Source organism: Atractosteus spatula, chromosome 13 (assembly GCF_055471065.1).
Source record: "Atractosteus spatula isolate fAtrSpa1 chromosome 13, fAtrSpa1.hap1, whole genome shotgun sequence".
NCBI classification, from domain to species: Eukaryota; Metazoa; Chordata; class Actinopteri; order Semionotiformes; family Lepisosteidae; genus Atractosteus; species Atractosteus spatula.
The window spans coordinates 32179669-32194971 of record NC_142718.1 but is presented as its reverse complement, the minus strand read 5'-3'; the positions used below and the strand labels follow the sequence as shown (position 1 = coordinate 32194971).

The window sequence follows — 15303 nt, the reverse complement described above, 5'->3', positions numbered from 1 at the left end:
GTATTGTGAATTCGGTTGAATTGACCACTTATGCTGCTAGTCCTTAATGGTAGAAGTTTCTTTTTTTTCAGCTTATGTTTCAAATTGAATATACTTTTTGCATTCAGAAAGGTGACAACTAGACAAAGTTGCTTAAAAAAGATAATTGCCTTACGTTTTCCACTATTCTGGTTAAATTTTGGAGAATCAACTCACCATGTAAGAGATACAACAATCATGTTGTTACTGTTCATTTATCCATTTTCAATCTGCCTTTATGTGTGAAACTTTAATAAACTTTAATGTGAGTTTTATTATAGTATTATTTCAGTGATTGCATGATTGAAAGATGATTACTAGTGTTAATGTTTATCTTCAGAAGTTAATTTTATATTTTAGGGAGTTCATTGTAAATGAATGTGAAAATAATGTATCCTTTTCCCTTTTAAACAAATGCAAACACGAAACTCTTACCTCAGGCAAGGAGATCATTTCTTATAATGATCAGATATATTTATTCACAGAGAGCTTTCTCTGACCTGATGTAAACCAACAGCTCCAGATTGTTATTCTTTGGCAAATTTCATGGGGTTTCAGAAATTTTTGAATATCCTTACTATTAAAATGCAACTTCTTTTTCATAATAAATCAACGTGTGTGGGTATTAATACCTCTCAGGTGTGTTGCTGGAACTATATCCCTACAAAATTAAAACTCTTGCACACACATAAGAAGATAAGAAAGGTTACAAACGAGAGGAAGACATTCAGCTACTGTAATGATGTCACAAAATGTGGTGCTCAGCCCTTGTTCGTACCATTGATTCTTCATAATTGTTATTTTCAGATAAGCCTGAACCTCCAGCAGGGGTGCCTTGTACATCAGACATCCGCAGCTCCACCCTCACGTTGTCATGGTATGGCCCCACTTACGATGGTGGAAGTGCAGTGCAGTCCTACACCATAGAGATATGGAACTCGGTTGACAAGCAGTGGAAAGATCTCACCAGTTGTCGGAGCACATCATTCAATGTCCAAGGTCTCCTACCAGACAGGGAGTACAAGTTCCGGCTAAGAGCTGCTAATATCTACGGAGTCAGTGAGCCCAGCCAAGAATCTGAGTTGGTCAGAGTTGGGGAAAAACCAGAAGGTGAGCTCCGCCTAGTGGTGAATATGGTGTACTGCCTTTTCAAAAATCAAGTTGGTCAGTACTGTAAAAGGAAATTAACTGTATTGTAAAGCAAAGTCAGTGTTTACAAATACTCTTTGTATTGGTATATTTGGTTTCAGTATCATGTATCTGTATTCAGTATCATGTTTTTTTATTATCAAATGTGTAGCACAAATAGGAGCTTTTTCTAATTCAAAATCTTCAGAATCATTCAAACTTTCTTTGTGCTGTGAGGTAAGGCAGCAAACTGCTGCAATCTTTTTTTAATGCATTCTCCATAATAGCCTATAGTGACAAAGGAAGATTGGGTGGTTTTATAGTTACAGGTAGTGGTAGTTTTTGGAAAAATTTGAACACCTATTGTGATGTTGAGGCACTGAGCAAAAACTGGGCTTTCACAATCTGGCCTACCGAAATATGCATTACCCAGTTTACACTTCAGTATTGAAGTGGGTCCCCTTGTCTTTGTAAAGAATGTTTGGATCTTACAAGTTCAAAAAGATGAAAAAGGATGCATTAATTACATTAATTATTAGTCTTAAAATAAGAACAATCCTAAAAACCTATTTTAAAGCTAATAAAATCTGAGTACTTGGGCCAATTAATTCTATTTTAACAGCCACTTGGGCAGAGAAACTTGGCACAGGCCTTAGTTACAGCTACTGTTAAACACAGGAAATGTATTAGTTTTATTTATAACCCTGTTTGGCACAGATTTACTTATGTAACCTTGTATGTAGGAGTCTATTATAGTGGCTGAGAAAAGGTCAGAGACTTCTGTTATTGATTTTAGTGGTGTATTTAAAGAAACAGTAACACAAATGTCTGTTTTCTCAACTTCCAGAAAAAAAAGAAGAGGCCGAAATATCTGATGATGGTAAGTGCTTTAAAGCAGCTGTATGAAAATGAAATAATATGCTATGTTATTTTCTATTAATATTTTATCTCTTGCATCTCAGATGCTGACAAAGAACCAGAGCCTGAGTACAGAGATGTGTTTATTAACACAGCTCAGAAGGTGCAAGAACTGTATGATGTGGACGAAAGACTTGGAACGTAAGTGACCTATTGCTGTATTGACTTTTATCCATAAAATACATCATTTCAAAGCACTTTACATTAAAGCACATCTTTCCATCATCTTCTAGAATTAGTTTTGCAGAAACACAGAAGTGAGTCCCTCACGTGTGGTGTAGATAATAGAAGATATGGTGTTGTAGTATCAGACCAAACTTCAAAAACAGACTGAGAGAGAAGGGTGTCAGTGGTCTGGTTACTTCAAAAGGTCTTCAGCACTACAACAAAAGATTGCCTTTTGCCAAAAAATATCTGAGAGCCAGAAATCTTCTTCAGAAAAGACATATTGTCAAATTAATCTAAACACATTTTTTATCCAGATGCATGCAGAAACCCATCAACAGAATCTAAAGAGGGATATCTACACCTTTTCTTGAAACATAGAAGATGCAATTTAGGTTCAGGGTGTGTGAAAGAGTGGCAGTTTCAGTTATTAGAGAACTAACACTAAAGGAAGTCACCAGCTGGGAATTTAAATGTATGACAGTATATGCAGATTTAAGATATTATGCACAAGTCTGTTTCTGCCTTTGATATTTGCATACAACATTAATGTTTGCATGTTTTGTTTCAAATTCCTTGAATACATTTTAAAAAATACATATACAGTACCTAAATAACAAGTTTTCAAATTTAGATCTTGTATTAAATGGAGGACAGTCCATTTTTATGTCCAAACCTATTCTTTATTTAACCAAGTTATGTAATATTCTAGGTGGAGGCGTGTGTACAGTATGTCATGTCATTGTTGTCAGCAGGCAAAATTCAAGGTACTGTATATAGGAGGGATACTATAAGAAAATCCAGATGAGAAAATATGTAAATGTGTTTAGAGAAAAGGTTAAAATGTTATGAAATAAACAATAAGGTTAAGCAAATGTAATAGCTTAACTGCAGTTCAGACCTCAAATCAGTAACCAGATGACTGATGATCTGCGTAACTCAATGAGTTGCCTCTTTGCAAGTTCCACCAGATGGCAAATGATCTGTTTTTTATTGGATATTTGTTGTCTTTTAGGGGAAAATTTGGACAAGTGTTTAAACTATTTGAGAAGAAAACTGGAAAGGTTTGGGCAGGAAAGTTCATAAAAGCTTATTCAGCTAAAGATAAAGAAAATGTGAGGCAAGAAATTAGTATCATGAACTGCCTTCATCACCCTAAACTTGTCCAGTGTGTGGATGCCTTCGAAAGCAAATCTGACATTGTCATGGTTATGGAAATGTGAGTATTTTGTTCTTATATATCACTCCATACATGTTTATACATACAGTACTTATTAAATGTGTTTTTGATTGTTTTTAATAAATCACTAATCATTTACCAACTCATAATGTGATAAGCAAGTGACGAATGATCTCTAGTTATGATAGACATCTCCTGAATGGACTTAAAGGGTATCTCAGGATTCAGAGGCCTCCAGTGGAATATTTTCCTTAAAACAGTGCTGCCTGCTTGGTGACTTGATGAAATATCATAACCTGTTTCAGCAGCAGCAAATGTTGGGCTAAGAAATATTTTTTTTTCAGTTCAAGGACTATTGCCATGAATGTTCTAATTACATATGCATAACTATATTAAAATCCACAATATGAAATTATATCAATCAATATATAATTTTCCGTGGGCCTTGTTTGAATACATCTTAATATTTAATATTATAAATGGAGGAAAAGTAACTTTGGTGGTGTCTTTATGTCAGTGAAATGAAATCAGGTGTCCTCTATTCCATTACACTTAAAAGAGGAAACTGGATAGGCAAACCCAACAAGTGCATTTTTACTGTCATCACTACTGTCATCATTACTACTGACAGCATCCAGGCCTTTATTCCAGCTATTTCAACTTATTTTAAAACTGTTACAAGTCACATAGTCTCATATTTAAAGCAGTATTGTCTCTTTATGATTTTCTTTTGCTTCAGAAAGAATTGTCTTTAAATGATTGTCTAAAATGGTTAAAAAATGCATGAACAGTTTAAATAAAAACAGAGACGATTTCTTCAGCAACAATAAAAAATAATTTATCCCAAATGATAAGTGAAATAAAGAAGTTGTAGCTTTGTAAAACATTCTAGTTTTATCTCAATAATCACATTGAAGCAGGTCTTTTTTTATACCAAAAACCTGTTCCCAGCTTGGCTGTTACAACAATTGAGCTTGAACTAAGAGTCCTGCACACGATTAATCTGGACCAAATATAGAAGACGATGTACCGATAAAAAACAGGGTAAACTGAAGAATTTCCTTTCTGGCATACCATTTGGAAAAAGCAGATCTGAATCTTTGCAAAGTTTTGCAGCCATTAATGACTGAAAAAAATCTTATTAGAATCTGAATCAAAAATCGATTGGCAGAATCGTACAGATAATGTTTTGTTTAGATTACATTTATTTTTTCTTGAAAATTTTATGTTAACCTGGTAATCCTTTAAATGTCCTTAGACTTTAGAAATATGTATGCTTTGCTGGAAAAACTTGAGCTGTTTCAAGGTATCCCTTACTGGAGCAGTGAGTGATTTTGCTTCTGGCTAACCATGATGTCTAAGATATTAGTAGATTATTAGTTTGTCTGCTGCAGGTGTAACAGAAGGTGCAAAATTGAAAGTAGCAAAGGCAGGACATCCTATGAAACAGAAATCATTTTTGATGATAGAAGGAATAAAGCTACAGTACTTGTTAAATATGTCAAATATACAGCTAAAGTAATAGCCTCTTCTGCAGTTCCTACAAACTCTCAGTGAATGTGTAAATGAGCATGTTTTCATTTCTAAATATCTCTGCAACATAATACAAGATTTCTACTTTTTTCAAAGGTAAATAAGTTCAAAATAATGTCTTCTATTTATTATTACAGGCTTTTATATACAGTAAATGATAGATCCAATGTGGACACAGATTTTAATAACTTAATGTCTATTTAATGATTGAATAAATATACAGTATAATAAAAATAAATCAGACCTTTTACTCACCCAACGTACATTCATTGCAATCCTAGTACTATATGGAAGTTTTTTGTCTGTGGGAATCCTCTTCTTTTTAAACACAAGCTGTCATCAACTTGTGAGTCCAATTTTTAAACTTACTTGCACCTTGCTCTGCAAACAGATGTAACTCATTTTAGTTTGAGTTTTATTTTATTTTTTAATGATAATGGAAACTTTGCAATAATGTTGGGAATACTTCATTTGGGCTGTCTGAAAAACCTTTCGGAAATATTATTTTTTACAAATTGCTTGAATAAAATATAGAAGAATCAATTCCTTTATTATCCCTCTATTTGTTATGAAGATATCTGTAACTGTCGTTGCATTATCTGTGCGCTTTTACAGGATTTCTGGAGGTGAGCTCTTTGAGAGGATTATTGATGAAGACTTTGAGTTAACAGAAAGAGAGGTCATCAAATACATGCTGCAGATAATTGATGGCGTCCGGTTCATCCACAAGCAAGGGATTGTCCATTTGGACCTGAAACCAGAGAACATCATGTGTGTGAATAAGACAGGAAGCAAAATCAAGCTGATTGATTTTGGACTTGCCCGGCGATTAGGTAATCAGCCCATTGCTACAAGCAGACACTTACTGTACAGTTGATACTCATAAGACACAGTTTCATAGTGTGGTTGTCCACACACTGCTTGTGCAAAAGTGGCTTTGCTGTATAGCTAATCTCTTTAGCGCTACTTGGAAAGTTGTGTAATTCTTCTTTTTTTTTGCAGAAAACTCGTCTTCACTCAAAGTTCTTTTTGGAACGCCAGAATTTGTCGCCCCTGAAGTTATAAACTATGAACCGATTGGATATGCAACTGACATGTGGAGCATTGGAGTCATCTGCTACATCTTGTAAGTGAATGGGACCATAACCTTGAATTGCTCCTAACCTAAACCACAGAAGAAGCATTGTGACATGGAATTAATCACTACAAATATGCACTAGTTATTTTCCTTTATCACTACACAAATCTTGACACAAATCCCAGCATTTATTTTAAGCATACATAGTTATTTGGTAATGAACGATTTGTGTCCAAATGGAGAAATTGCGTATGTCTACTGCATGTACAAGTGTATATGAATACAGAAGATTAATAGTCTCAATAGAAATAACAGTTCGGTACACAATGTTTCCTTCAGACCATCTGAGGACAACAGATTTCAGCAAAGGCTTAAAATTAATGATGTGCAAGATTTTTTGTCTCATTTACTGTTTCTAAAGAAGCACGCATACAGGCTCACATCTACCTATGCTAAACATCCCAAAGCAATGTTGGAATTGCTGATTACATCTGCTACCTTTAGAGGAAAATAACATTTCAATAAGGAAACACTGGTTTTTTAAAAAGCCTTTTAAATTTTCCTCCATCCACCATCATCTCATTGATGGCAATCTCCAGTTTATATTTTATCTAGTTTTAACATTAATAATCATTTACACCATTGGAGCTTTATTTATATTTATATTTTATATTTATTATTTATAGATTAAAAAAGAATGATTAAAATCACAGAAGGAGTTACATGAAACCCTCTTTGTGAAGCAACCAGTCGCATAAACCTCCCTAACTGTTTTTATTGTCCATGATACTGATAGACTAGAACAAATGGTACTGTATGGGCATGAGTTCAGAAAACATTACTCTCCCTACTTCAGTTCTATTTTTTTTTCATATTCAGAACATAATCTATAAAACTGTCCAAGTAGGATTGTATTAAATGAAACAGGCCTCTTAAGGTGCTTGACTTGCTTGGGAATGTTCTGTACTTGGATTGTAAGTCATGCAGTTCTGTGGATTGCAGTTTTAGTAGTGGAAGTACACTTTAAACAAAAAGCTAACGGAAACAGCAGAGGTGATTCAAGAAAAAGCTCCACACACTTAGAAAGTTCACAAAACATTGTCTGAGAGTACATGGTGCGGGCATTAAAAATCGAAATGGATTACATTCTGCAAACCTGTGAGTAAAACCACTAGGAGGCTTTACAGGCTAAGCATAACTTCTGTTGTCTTGACCTTGACTGTCTGATTATTGCAACTCTGTCTGAATGGGTCAAGGAACTTGGTCACTTGAAGCATTTCCAAGTTGTTCTTTATTCTTGTGGAATATGTGAACTTAAAACATTATTTGTACGCTAATAGTTTAGAAATTAAAAATGATGATTACAACATTAGAGTTTTACTTGTGCTTAGGACATATTTAAAAAAATAGCTGTTCACTTGTCTCATTAAAAAGTAAAAATAGTAAATTTTCCTGTTAAACTGTTAATTCAGATGCAGTAGTGGTATTTTTATGTATTCAGGCAGCTGCAGTAGACTCACATCCAAGGCACTGTTTGATTCAGCTTAATCAGTTTATTTTTTACATTCTTAATACAAAATTGTTTCCACTGCAGGATGAACCTGTGCTGTTCCATTATTACTGTAAATGGATATAGAAGAGCTGTGACTGCAGCCGCTCTGCCAGAGGGTGTTCTTCATATGAAACAAAAACATACACCCAAATGTTCCCTTTAAAGCTTTAGCACAATCTCAGATTCAAATAAAAACAACAATATATTAAAACAGTAGCTGCTGTGTCTAGCTCCTGGGCAATTGGAAAGTATGTAAAAACAGGAATTTTGCAAAAACATGGAGTTTCAGGTTTTATTTTGGCATTAGATTTGCACAAAACAGGAGATTTGATTCTAAGAGTGATGTAAGACAAACCTCAAGGTTGATAAAAAGGAATAACCTGTGATGTTACTCCAAATGTGGGGCCACTTGAGGGCATTTCTTCAAACAGGCTCTCATCTATTTTCAGATGGAAATACCTACAAAATCAAATATTTTGGAGTGCTTAGGAAATAACTACTAGATTGATGGCAAGGAACCTAATACTTTTTTAGAGAAAACTCATTAGTAACCTCGGTATTTGTAAAGTACTTATCATAATATTCCTAAAATACATTTATAATATTATAATGCATAATTAGAATGTTTTTGATTAATTGCAACTATGAATGTGAATACAAATCTAAGTTTGTATTCCTGTAGCATGTTTGCTATGCTTTTTCCTTTAGGCTTGATATTTAATCAATCTTGCCTGATAAAGTCCTTTTTCCTTCCAGGGTCAGTGGGCTTTCTCCATTCATGGGAGACAATGACAACGAAACGTTGTCCAACGTTACTTCTGCTACATGGGATTTTGATGATGAAGCCTTTGATGAAATTTCTGATGATGCCAAGGATTTCATTAGCAGCCTTTTAAAAAAGGACATGAAGTAAGCTTAATTTATCTTTCAGTTATGTTCACTGTGTTCCTTTTTCAGTATTAAAGTTATGTCATGTGACTTCCCATAAACTTACCTTTGTCCAGTTATGTTTCCCAGTTAAAGACGCTAAAAATCTGCCATTTACAAAATACGGCCTGAGCTGTTTTTGTCTAAACATTTCACCTGCTTTATGTTTTGCCCCTTCAATACCTCAATTTACGTGTAACACTGATCACTAATCCCAGTGCCTGTTTAACACACACTTCAGTCTTGCAGTATACCAACTTATTTGGGTGAATATGATTATTGCTGAACAAAAGAATGTTGACTTTTTTCCAGCAACTGGGGAGGTGGTTTACAATGACCACAAAAGCAATATTAACAAAAAAAGTTAGGACTAACAGTAATGAAAAAAAAACTTCTACACCCAGAAAAAAAAAAGGACAGGTCTTGCTTATTTGGGATCTAGCAAAGAATGGATGGTAATTGCTTTTTAAAGGGAGTTATGATATCATAAAATAATTGTAAAAAAGCAGAACACTATATTGTAGAGAATGTAAATTAAACTTTATAATAATCAATACACTGAGGCACTAGTGGATTAAAGTTAAATAAATAAAATACAAAATAATGGGATCATTAATGGAATCATTCAAAGAAAATTTTGTGTCCCATCTTTCGCACGAGACGTTAAACCAAGGTCCTGACTCTCAGTAGTCATTTAAGACCCCCGGGAGTAGGGAGTTATCCCAGTGTCCGGGCCAAACTTCCCCCCTTGGCTTTTACAGTGGCCTCCAAGTTGTTCACATGTATGATTGGCTTGCACTTGCCCTGCGATGGACTGGCGTCCCATCCAGGGTGTACCCTGCCTTGCACTCGTTGCTTGCTGGGTAGGCTCCGGCTTCCTGCGACACCGTATGGTATAAAGCAGTTGACATGACATTGTTAAAGCAAACTAAATATTACTTCTAAATGAAAAGTAATTGCATAAATTTGTACATTGTGCTATGTTGCAATCATAAAAATAATAGAAATCGTGCATTTTTTTCTGAGTGGTACTGTATGTTATTCATGGAGATTTACTGAAAATGTCCATTTCATCAATTCACTCTTTGATCAAGTTATTGTGATCTTTTTTCTCTCTTGTGTTCTGTTCTAGCATAAGTTGGGAGAGCTTCTTTATCTTTTTGGCTTCTTTCATCTTAGGCGCCGATTGACGTGTGATCAGTGCCAACAGCATCCATGGCTGAAGCAAGACACGAAGAACATGGAGGCCAAAAAACTGTCAAAAGAGAGGATGAAGAAATACCTTCTGAAGAGGAAATGGCAGGTGATTCTTAAACCCTCATTTGGTTATTGGAATAAGCCCATAGTTTCAAGACTTTGTTGAAGCCAAGTAAAAGCAAATGCAGAAACTCCTGGGTGTCTTAACATTAATTCTCAACTTGGCTGGAACACACTGCGTTATACATTACTCACTTTACTTTGTTATTTTTAATTATGTGTGACTTATATTCCATTGCCCTTTTTTCCCCCAAAATGCAAAAAAAACAGGATAAAGGTCTGGGCTGTCTTATTCTCTTAAATCTGGAATAAAAAGATACCCGTTTCATTAGGCATCATCTGTGTCATCTGTGTCATTTCTTGCTTGTTTTTTGCTGTGATAGACACCTAACCATTGTAATGTGGTATTTCGTTATAAATGCATCTTGGACCTTCCTGCGCACAGAAGTTTGTTAACATGAAAACAATCAAAATGTACTTTTACAAAGGTGTCTCAAATCTTTCTGAGCTGATTAGAGGTCTGGGGAAATGAGTAAATACATTGTACATTGCCTGAAAGCTCTCCTCACCATTATGAACAGCTGCTGTTTTACCAAATCCAGCATAAAACTGTCTCATCTGTTAAATTTTGAAGCACATTTTACATGTTTGTAATATCAAACATCCAATACCATTTTGGGTGAAAAATACAAATGGAGAGTGATTTAATTCCAGCCCTTGCTTGTTTTTGACATTAGGTTTTGTGGTGTTCCTTTTTTGTCTTGTTCCTTGTTCTAATAATATAAAGATTTTTTTTTTAGAAAACTGGTCATGCAGTGAGAGCCATCAGCAGACTCTCTTCTATGGCAATGATATCAGGCCTAAGTGGAAAAAAGGGGGGTTCTCCCACAAGCCCACCAATCTCAGACAGGCTGGAAACAGAAGGTACCATAGCAACTGCCTTTTTTTTCTGCTCACAAATATTTAAAATTAATAATGTGAACTCATTGACACTATGATACTACTCGGTTTCCAGTTTGCTATATTAGTGCTTCTGCAGCTCTCTGTCTTTGCAATAACCTTGAGCCTAGAGGATCAGACATACAAAGAGAGGGAATTAAAAATGGGCTGATTCTCAGATCCTGTTATTTTTCTGTGTGCGACTGCTTAATTAGTTTAATAATACAGTCTGTATATACATCTTCCTAGGACTTACGTTTCAGTCACTCATGCCCATTTTAAGAAATCATGGTGTCGCCAGTATTCAATCAGCTAGTCTGTGTTTTCTATGTGTCCTTACTAGGTCATTTCATCGTTTATGGTAAATTTCCATGTCTTTAACTTACTATGATCTCTGCTGATTTATACAGAGGATGTGGCACAGGAATTTCTGGAGTCTGTGATGGAAGAACGACCCCATGTCAAGCCATATTTCAGCCAGGTTATTAAAGATGTTGAAGTGGTGGAAGGGAGCGCTGCTCGATTTGACTGCAAGATTGAGGGTAATGTTCCAAAAACCAATTTCTGTATTCTAATACTGGCACATGGCTGCAGAATTTCTTTTTTTTATTTACGAGCTCAGTTTTTGTCAGCACTCTATCTCAGAGGGTCAGAATGTATTATTTTAATTTTATAGTTAAACACACTTTATAATGCTTAATGGAGGCTTCTGGTGTTGTAATGAAGTGTTGATTTTGCAATGGATGGTAATTAAAAAAGGACAAATTCCTGTCGTGCAATTACTGCAGTCATTGCCAGACCATAGGACTGAAATTACATAATACCCAGAGTAAGTGAAGCAGCAAAACTAGCTGCAGTTGATATAGCTGAAATAATGATCAGTCATTATATTTTAGAATGATCATAAATTAGTGTTAACTGGAAGGGCATTATCATTGATTATTGTGTTATACTTTTTAAAGCAGGCCATCCCAAATAGTTTTATGTCTGTTTCACAATAAGAAACTACTGTCACTTTTTATTCTTGGAAAAGAGATGATGAATGCACCACAGCTCAGTGAGTGCACTGTGCATTGAAATGCCTCTCGTTTTATTTAGGTCAGCTGTGATGCAATGTAGCGCTTGCATCCAGGCCATTAAGTTAATCCATTTGATCCCAGTTGTTTCCCCACTTTACGGAAGGCTTTGCTCTTGATGACCTGCTCATTCCATAACATATTTCATGTGTTAAGCTAAGAATTAGAAATAATTGTTTGAAATAGCTTTCCAAAAACCATCAGGCTTGACTGGGATAAGGATATGCACGGTGTCCAATTAATTTCTGTTTGACAGCTTTTCAAAATATAAAGTGAGGAGGTAATCGATCCTCATGGCATTTGTTATATGATTGCAGGCTACCCTGATCCAGTAGTAGTATGGTATAAAGACGACCAGCCCATTAAAGAAACACGACACTTCCAGATCGACTACGATGAAGAGGGGAATTGCTGTCTGGTCATTTCGGATGTCTCGGGTGATGACGATGCCAAATACACCTGCAAGGCTGTGAACAGCCTGGGAGAGGTCACATGCACGGCCGAGCTCATTGTGGAGGTCATGGGGGAGGAAGAAGAGGAGGAGGAGGAAGAATGAGTGAAAACGACTTCACTCTTTTAATCTTACGGGCTGCTTTGTAACACACTCACCTTCTTTAAAAGACTGACTAACAGACAAACATGCTAGGAACACCCTTTGCTACGGTCATGCACTTTTGATTTCTTATTTAACAGTAATAACAGATATCAAATGTTGAATGTAAAAATTATACAAATGGTGACATCATCAACATTCCGAGTGTTGTTTGAGTCTGGGAAGCAGTGTGTAAAGCAGTTTTTAATTTGCTTGTAATCAAATTCTTTAAGGAAAGCAAAAGGAGGGGAAATTAATGGTTTCAAGAGGGGGGGTTGTTTTTACTATCAACATTATGATGTTTGGTATTACGAGGTGTTTTTATCTTTTGGGAATTTCTATTATTTTGAACTATTTTAACACTGCAACCCATATTGTAGTTTATACGTCAGTTGTGAAATATTCAAGCATGCAGCTACTTTTTATCCAACGTCACCTCCATCTCTCCAAATGCAAATACGTATTAAAGGACTAGGCATTAAATAAAGTGACACTATTGTAGGTGTATGTAGAACATATTTCTAATTTTCTTTTTTTTAAATAAAAATGTATGCGTTTGACAAACTACAGTTTGCAAGTAATGAGAACACTACAATTGTAGTTGCTCACTGTTCCAGAATAAATGTTATCACAAAACATGTTGTTTGTACTATGAATGATAGAATTGGGATTTATATTGAGTGTTCAAGATGAATGAGAGCAGACATATTAGTATTTTCAGAAAAGTCAAATTGAAAGTTTGATAAGTATGACAGGGTGGCACTGTTGCAATTTAATTATTTTTTCTTAATATTGATTAAAAAATTTTGGATTAGTATTTTTAATGTATCTGGCACAAAAATGCTGTTTTTTTAGAAAATATTAGGAAGTTCGGCCCTTACCTAACAATTAATCAAAAACTTTATCCATGGGCACAAATTACAATCCAGTACCTGGTGCTGAGTCTGATGAGTAATAGAAAATGATCCCAGGCAAAGGCAAAGCTATCATGTAGAACTGGGTTAGTAATCTCTAATGTGTGGATGAGACAAATGTTTATGTGATGCAGGGCTTTGTCAAATTTTAAGTTATCTTGACGTGTTTAAAATTTGCGTATCATGTGAAATAATCCAATGAAAACATATTTGACAAATTATAAAATGGTTTTCGATAGAATCGGTCTTAGTTGTGACTGTGAGAAACATTGTACAGCTGACAATTGAGGTCAGTCTCTGGGCTTTTATTTTTGGGGGATTTTCTTCTCCACTCTCACAAATATGTAAGTGCTTTCTGAACAGAACAAAATCTGTTTGCTTTAGGAAATGCTACTCACAGCTTCACATTGATCTTTTTATTAAGTTATGAGCTTTGTGTACAGGCTTATTAAGTTAACTGACATATGATGGTATATATATATATGCTTAGACGATGCATTTTATGAATTATTCAGTAATAATGGAAATGAGTACACTGGTGTTGTGTATTTTTGCACATTGAACATTATGAACCTGAAAATATTTCAGTATATTGTTAGGTAGGCTTTATATATAGAAAGGATTATATAATGAAATGAGCTTCCATAGTATTATCTTTGAACACTTACCCAAAGAAACAAAACTACATACATTGTATAAGAGATTTATTTTGAACCTCTAAATAAATATTATTCTGATGTTCTGCATTAAATATTCAAAAATTATTGTGATTAAGATCGGATTAGAACACATACCGTATATACATTTTACAAAGAACACCTTTCACGTTTATGGGTTTTGAAAGCACGCTATCACTATGAATTATAGTGATATTAACAAACTCTTTCAGTCTGTCTGAAAGATTCTGATTTTGGAGTATGTAAAATTGATGGCAACATCCGTTTTGTCATTAACATGACATAATTAACTTTGTCCAGGTCAGATTTCGCTAATATTCATTCTGATTAATGCAGTTTATAAAACACACACTTGTGAAACAAATAGAGATTCATTCATATTTTTGTATGTTGGATTCTATTGTTACTATGAAAAGTTCTGTGAGCTTTCTACAACCTGCAAAAAGAATTCTAGCAGATGAAAAGAGCATTATGAATGCAGTATGAGGTGATATCGCTAGAGGTTTATGCCTGAAGAAATAATTTGTTTAGGCCTAAACATATGAATTTCTATATGGTTATGAAAGTATGTATAAGCAATGCCTAGAAACCTGATAACTATCATTAAATTAGTCCTGAAGGAAGCAATGAGCATACTTTTCTTGCAGTTTTTTAAAATTAAATTATACTTCTAAGCTTGTATTTCCAGCCTTAATCTTTTTATTTTTAAATGGGTGACATGACGCATACTCACATTTTAGCTTGTTTTAAGGAACTGACCAACAAAGGATTTTTTGTTCTACGTAGAAATGTTGTGTTTGTGAGAGCCTTTGATCTCGCTCTTAATCATTCAGGATTGGAGCAGATCACATGTGCAGTGATTAATCTGAGATCTTGCGAATTTTAAACTGTGAAAAAAAAACTTCTGTCTCTCAATTTTCCTGGGTTTCATTATATCACATGGTTCTTTATTAGCTAGTCACAAGAGGAACTATTTATGGCATTTTCTCCAGGCTAATAAAAGCTTATAACTGATTCAAACGGTGTGCAAAGTACACTGACCACAAATTATCATCAATATAATAACAATAGTAATTGTTATCATTAATATGATTAATAATACAACACTTGTCATACCAAAGTTACCAAAGTGACTTACATATAGGTGCAGACCTACTTCATCCACTAAAGAGTGCAGTAATGTGCCACAAGGGTCGCTAAACAAGTAAAGAAGTGAGATAGTATGCATTAAATCTTACTATCAACTAGCTGCCAGCAAACAGACGAACTAAATGGTCCAAACGGCACCCTGCAGTTTCAAACCTATTTTTTTTTGTATGGGAAAAAATGCTTTCAGCCACTAGATGTCA

At 34.8% G+C, this 15303-nt stretch overlaps 1 protein-coding gene across 3 annotated transcripts in view; it reads left to right on the top strand.

Annotated features, from left to right (window-relative positions):
- The window catches only part of mylka (myosin, light chain kinase a), a 97374-nt gene extending 84372 nt beyond the window's left edge, over positions 1-13002 (top strand). For all 3 annotated transcript variants that reach the window (XM_088930136.1, XM_088930134.1, XM_088930135.1), the window contains 11 exons: positions 826-1128; positions 1994-2026; positions 2109-2205; positions 3245-3448; positions 5558-5775; positions 5945-6068; positions 8329-8481; positions 9679-9802; positions 10557-10680; positions 11106-11237; positions 12089-13002. In XM_088930136.1, the coding sequence (XP_088786262.1) occupies positions 826-1128; positions 1994-2026; positions 2109-2205; positions 3245-3448; positions 5558-5775; positions 5945-6068; positions 8329-8481; positions 9679-9802; positions 10557-10680; positions 11106-11237; positions 12089-12327 (1751 nt within the window). In that variant the 3' untranslated portion in view covers positions 12328-13002. The remainder of the gene's footprint in view (positions 1-825; positions 1129-1993; positions 2027-2108; positions 2206-3244; positions 3449-5557; positions 5776-5944; positions 6069-8328; positions 8482-9678; positions 9803-10556; positions 10681-11105; positions 11238-12088) is intronic.
- Positions 13003-15303: the final 2301 nt, after the last annotated feature.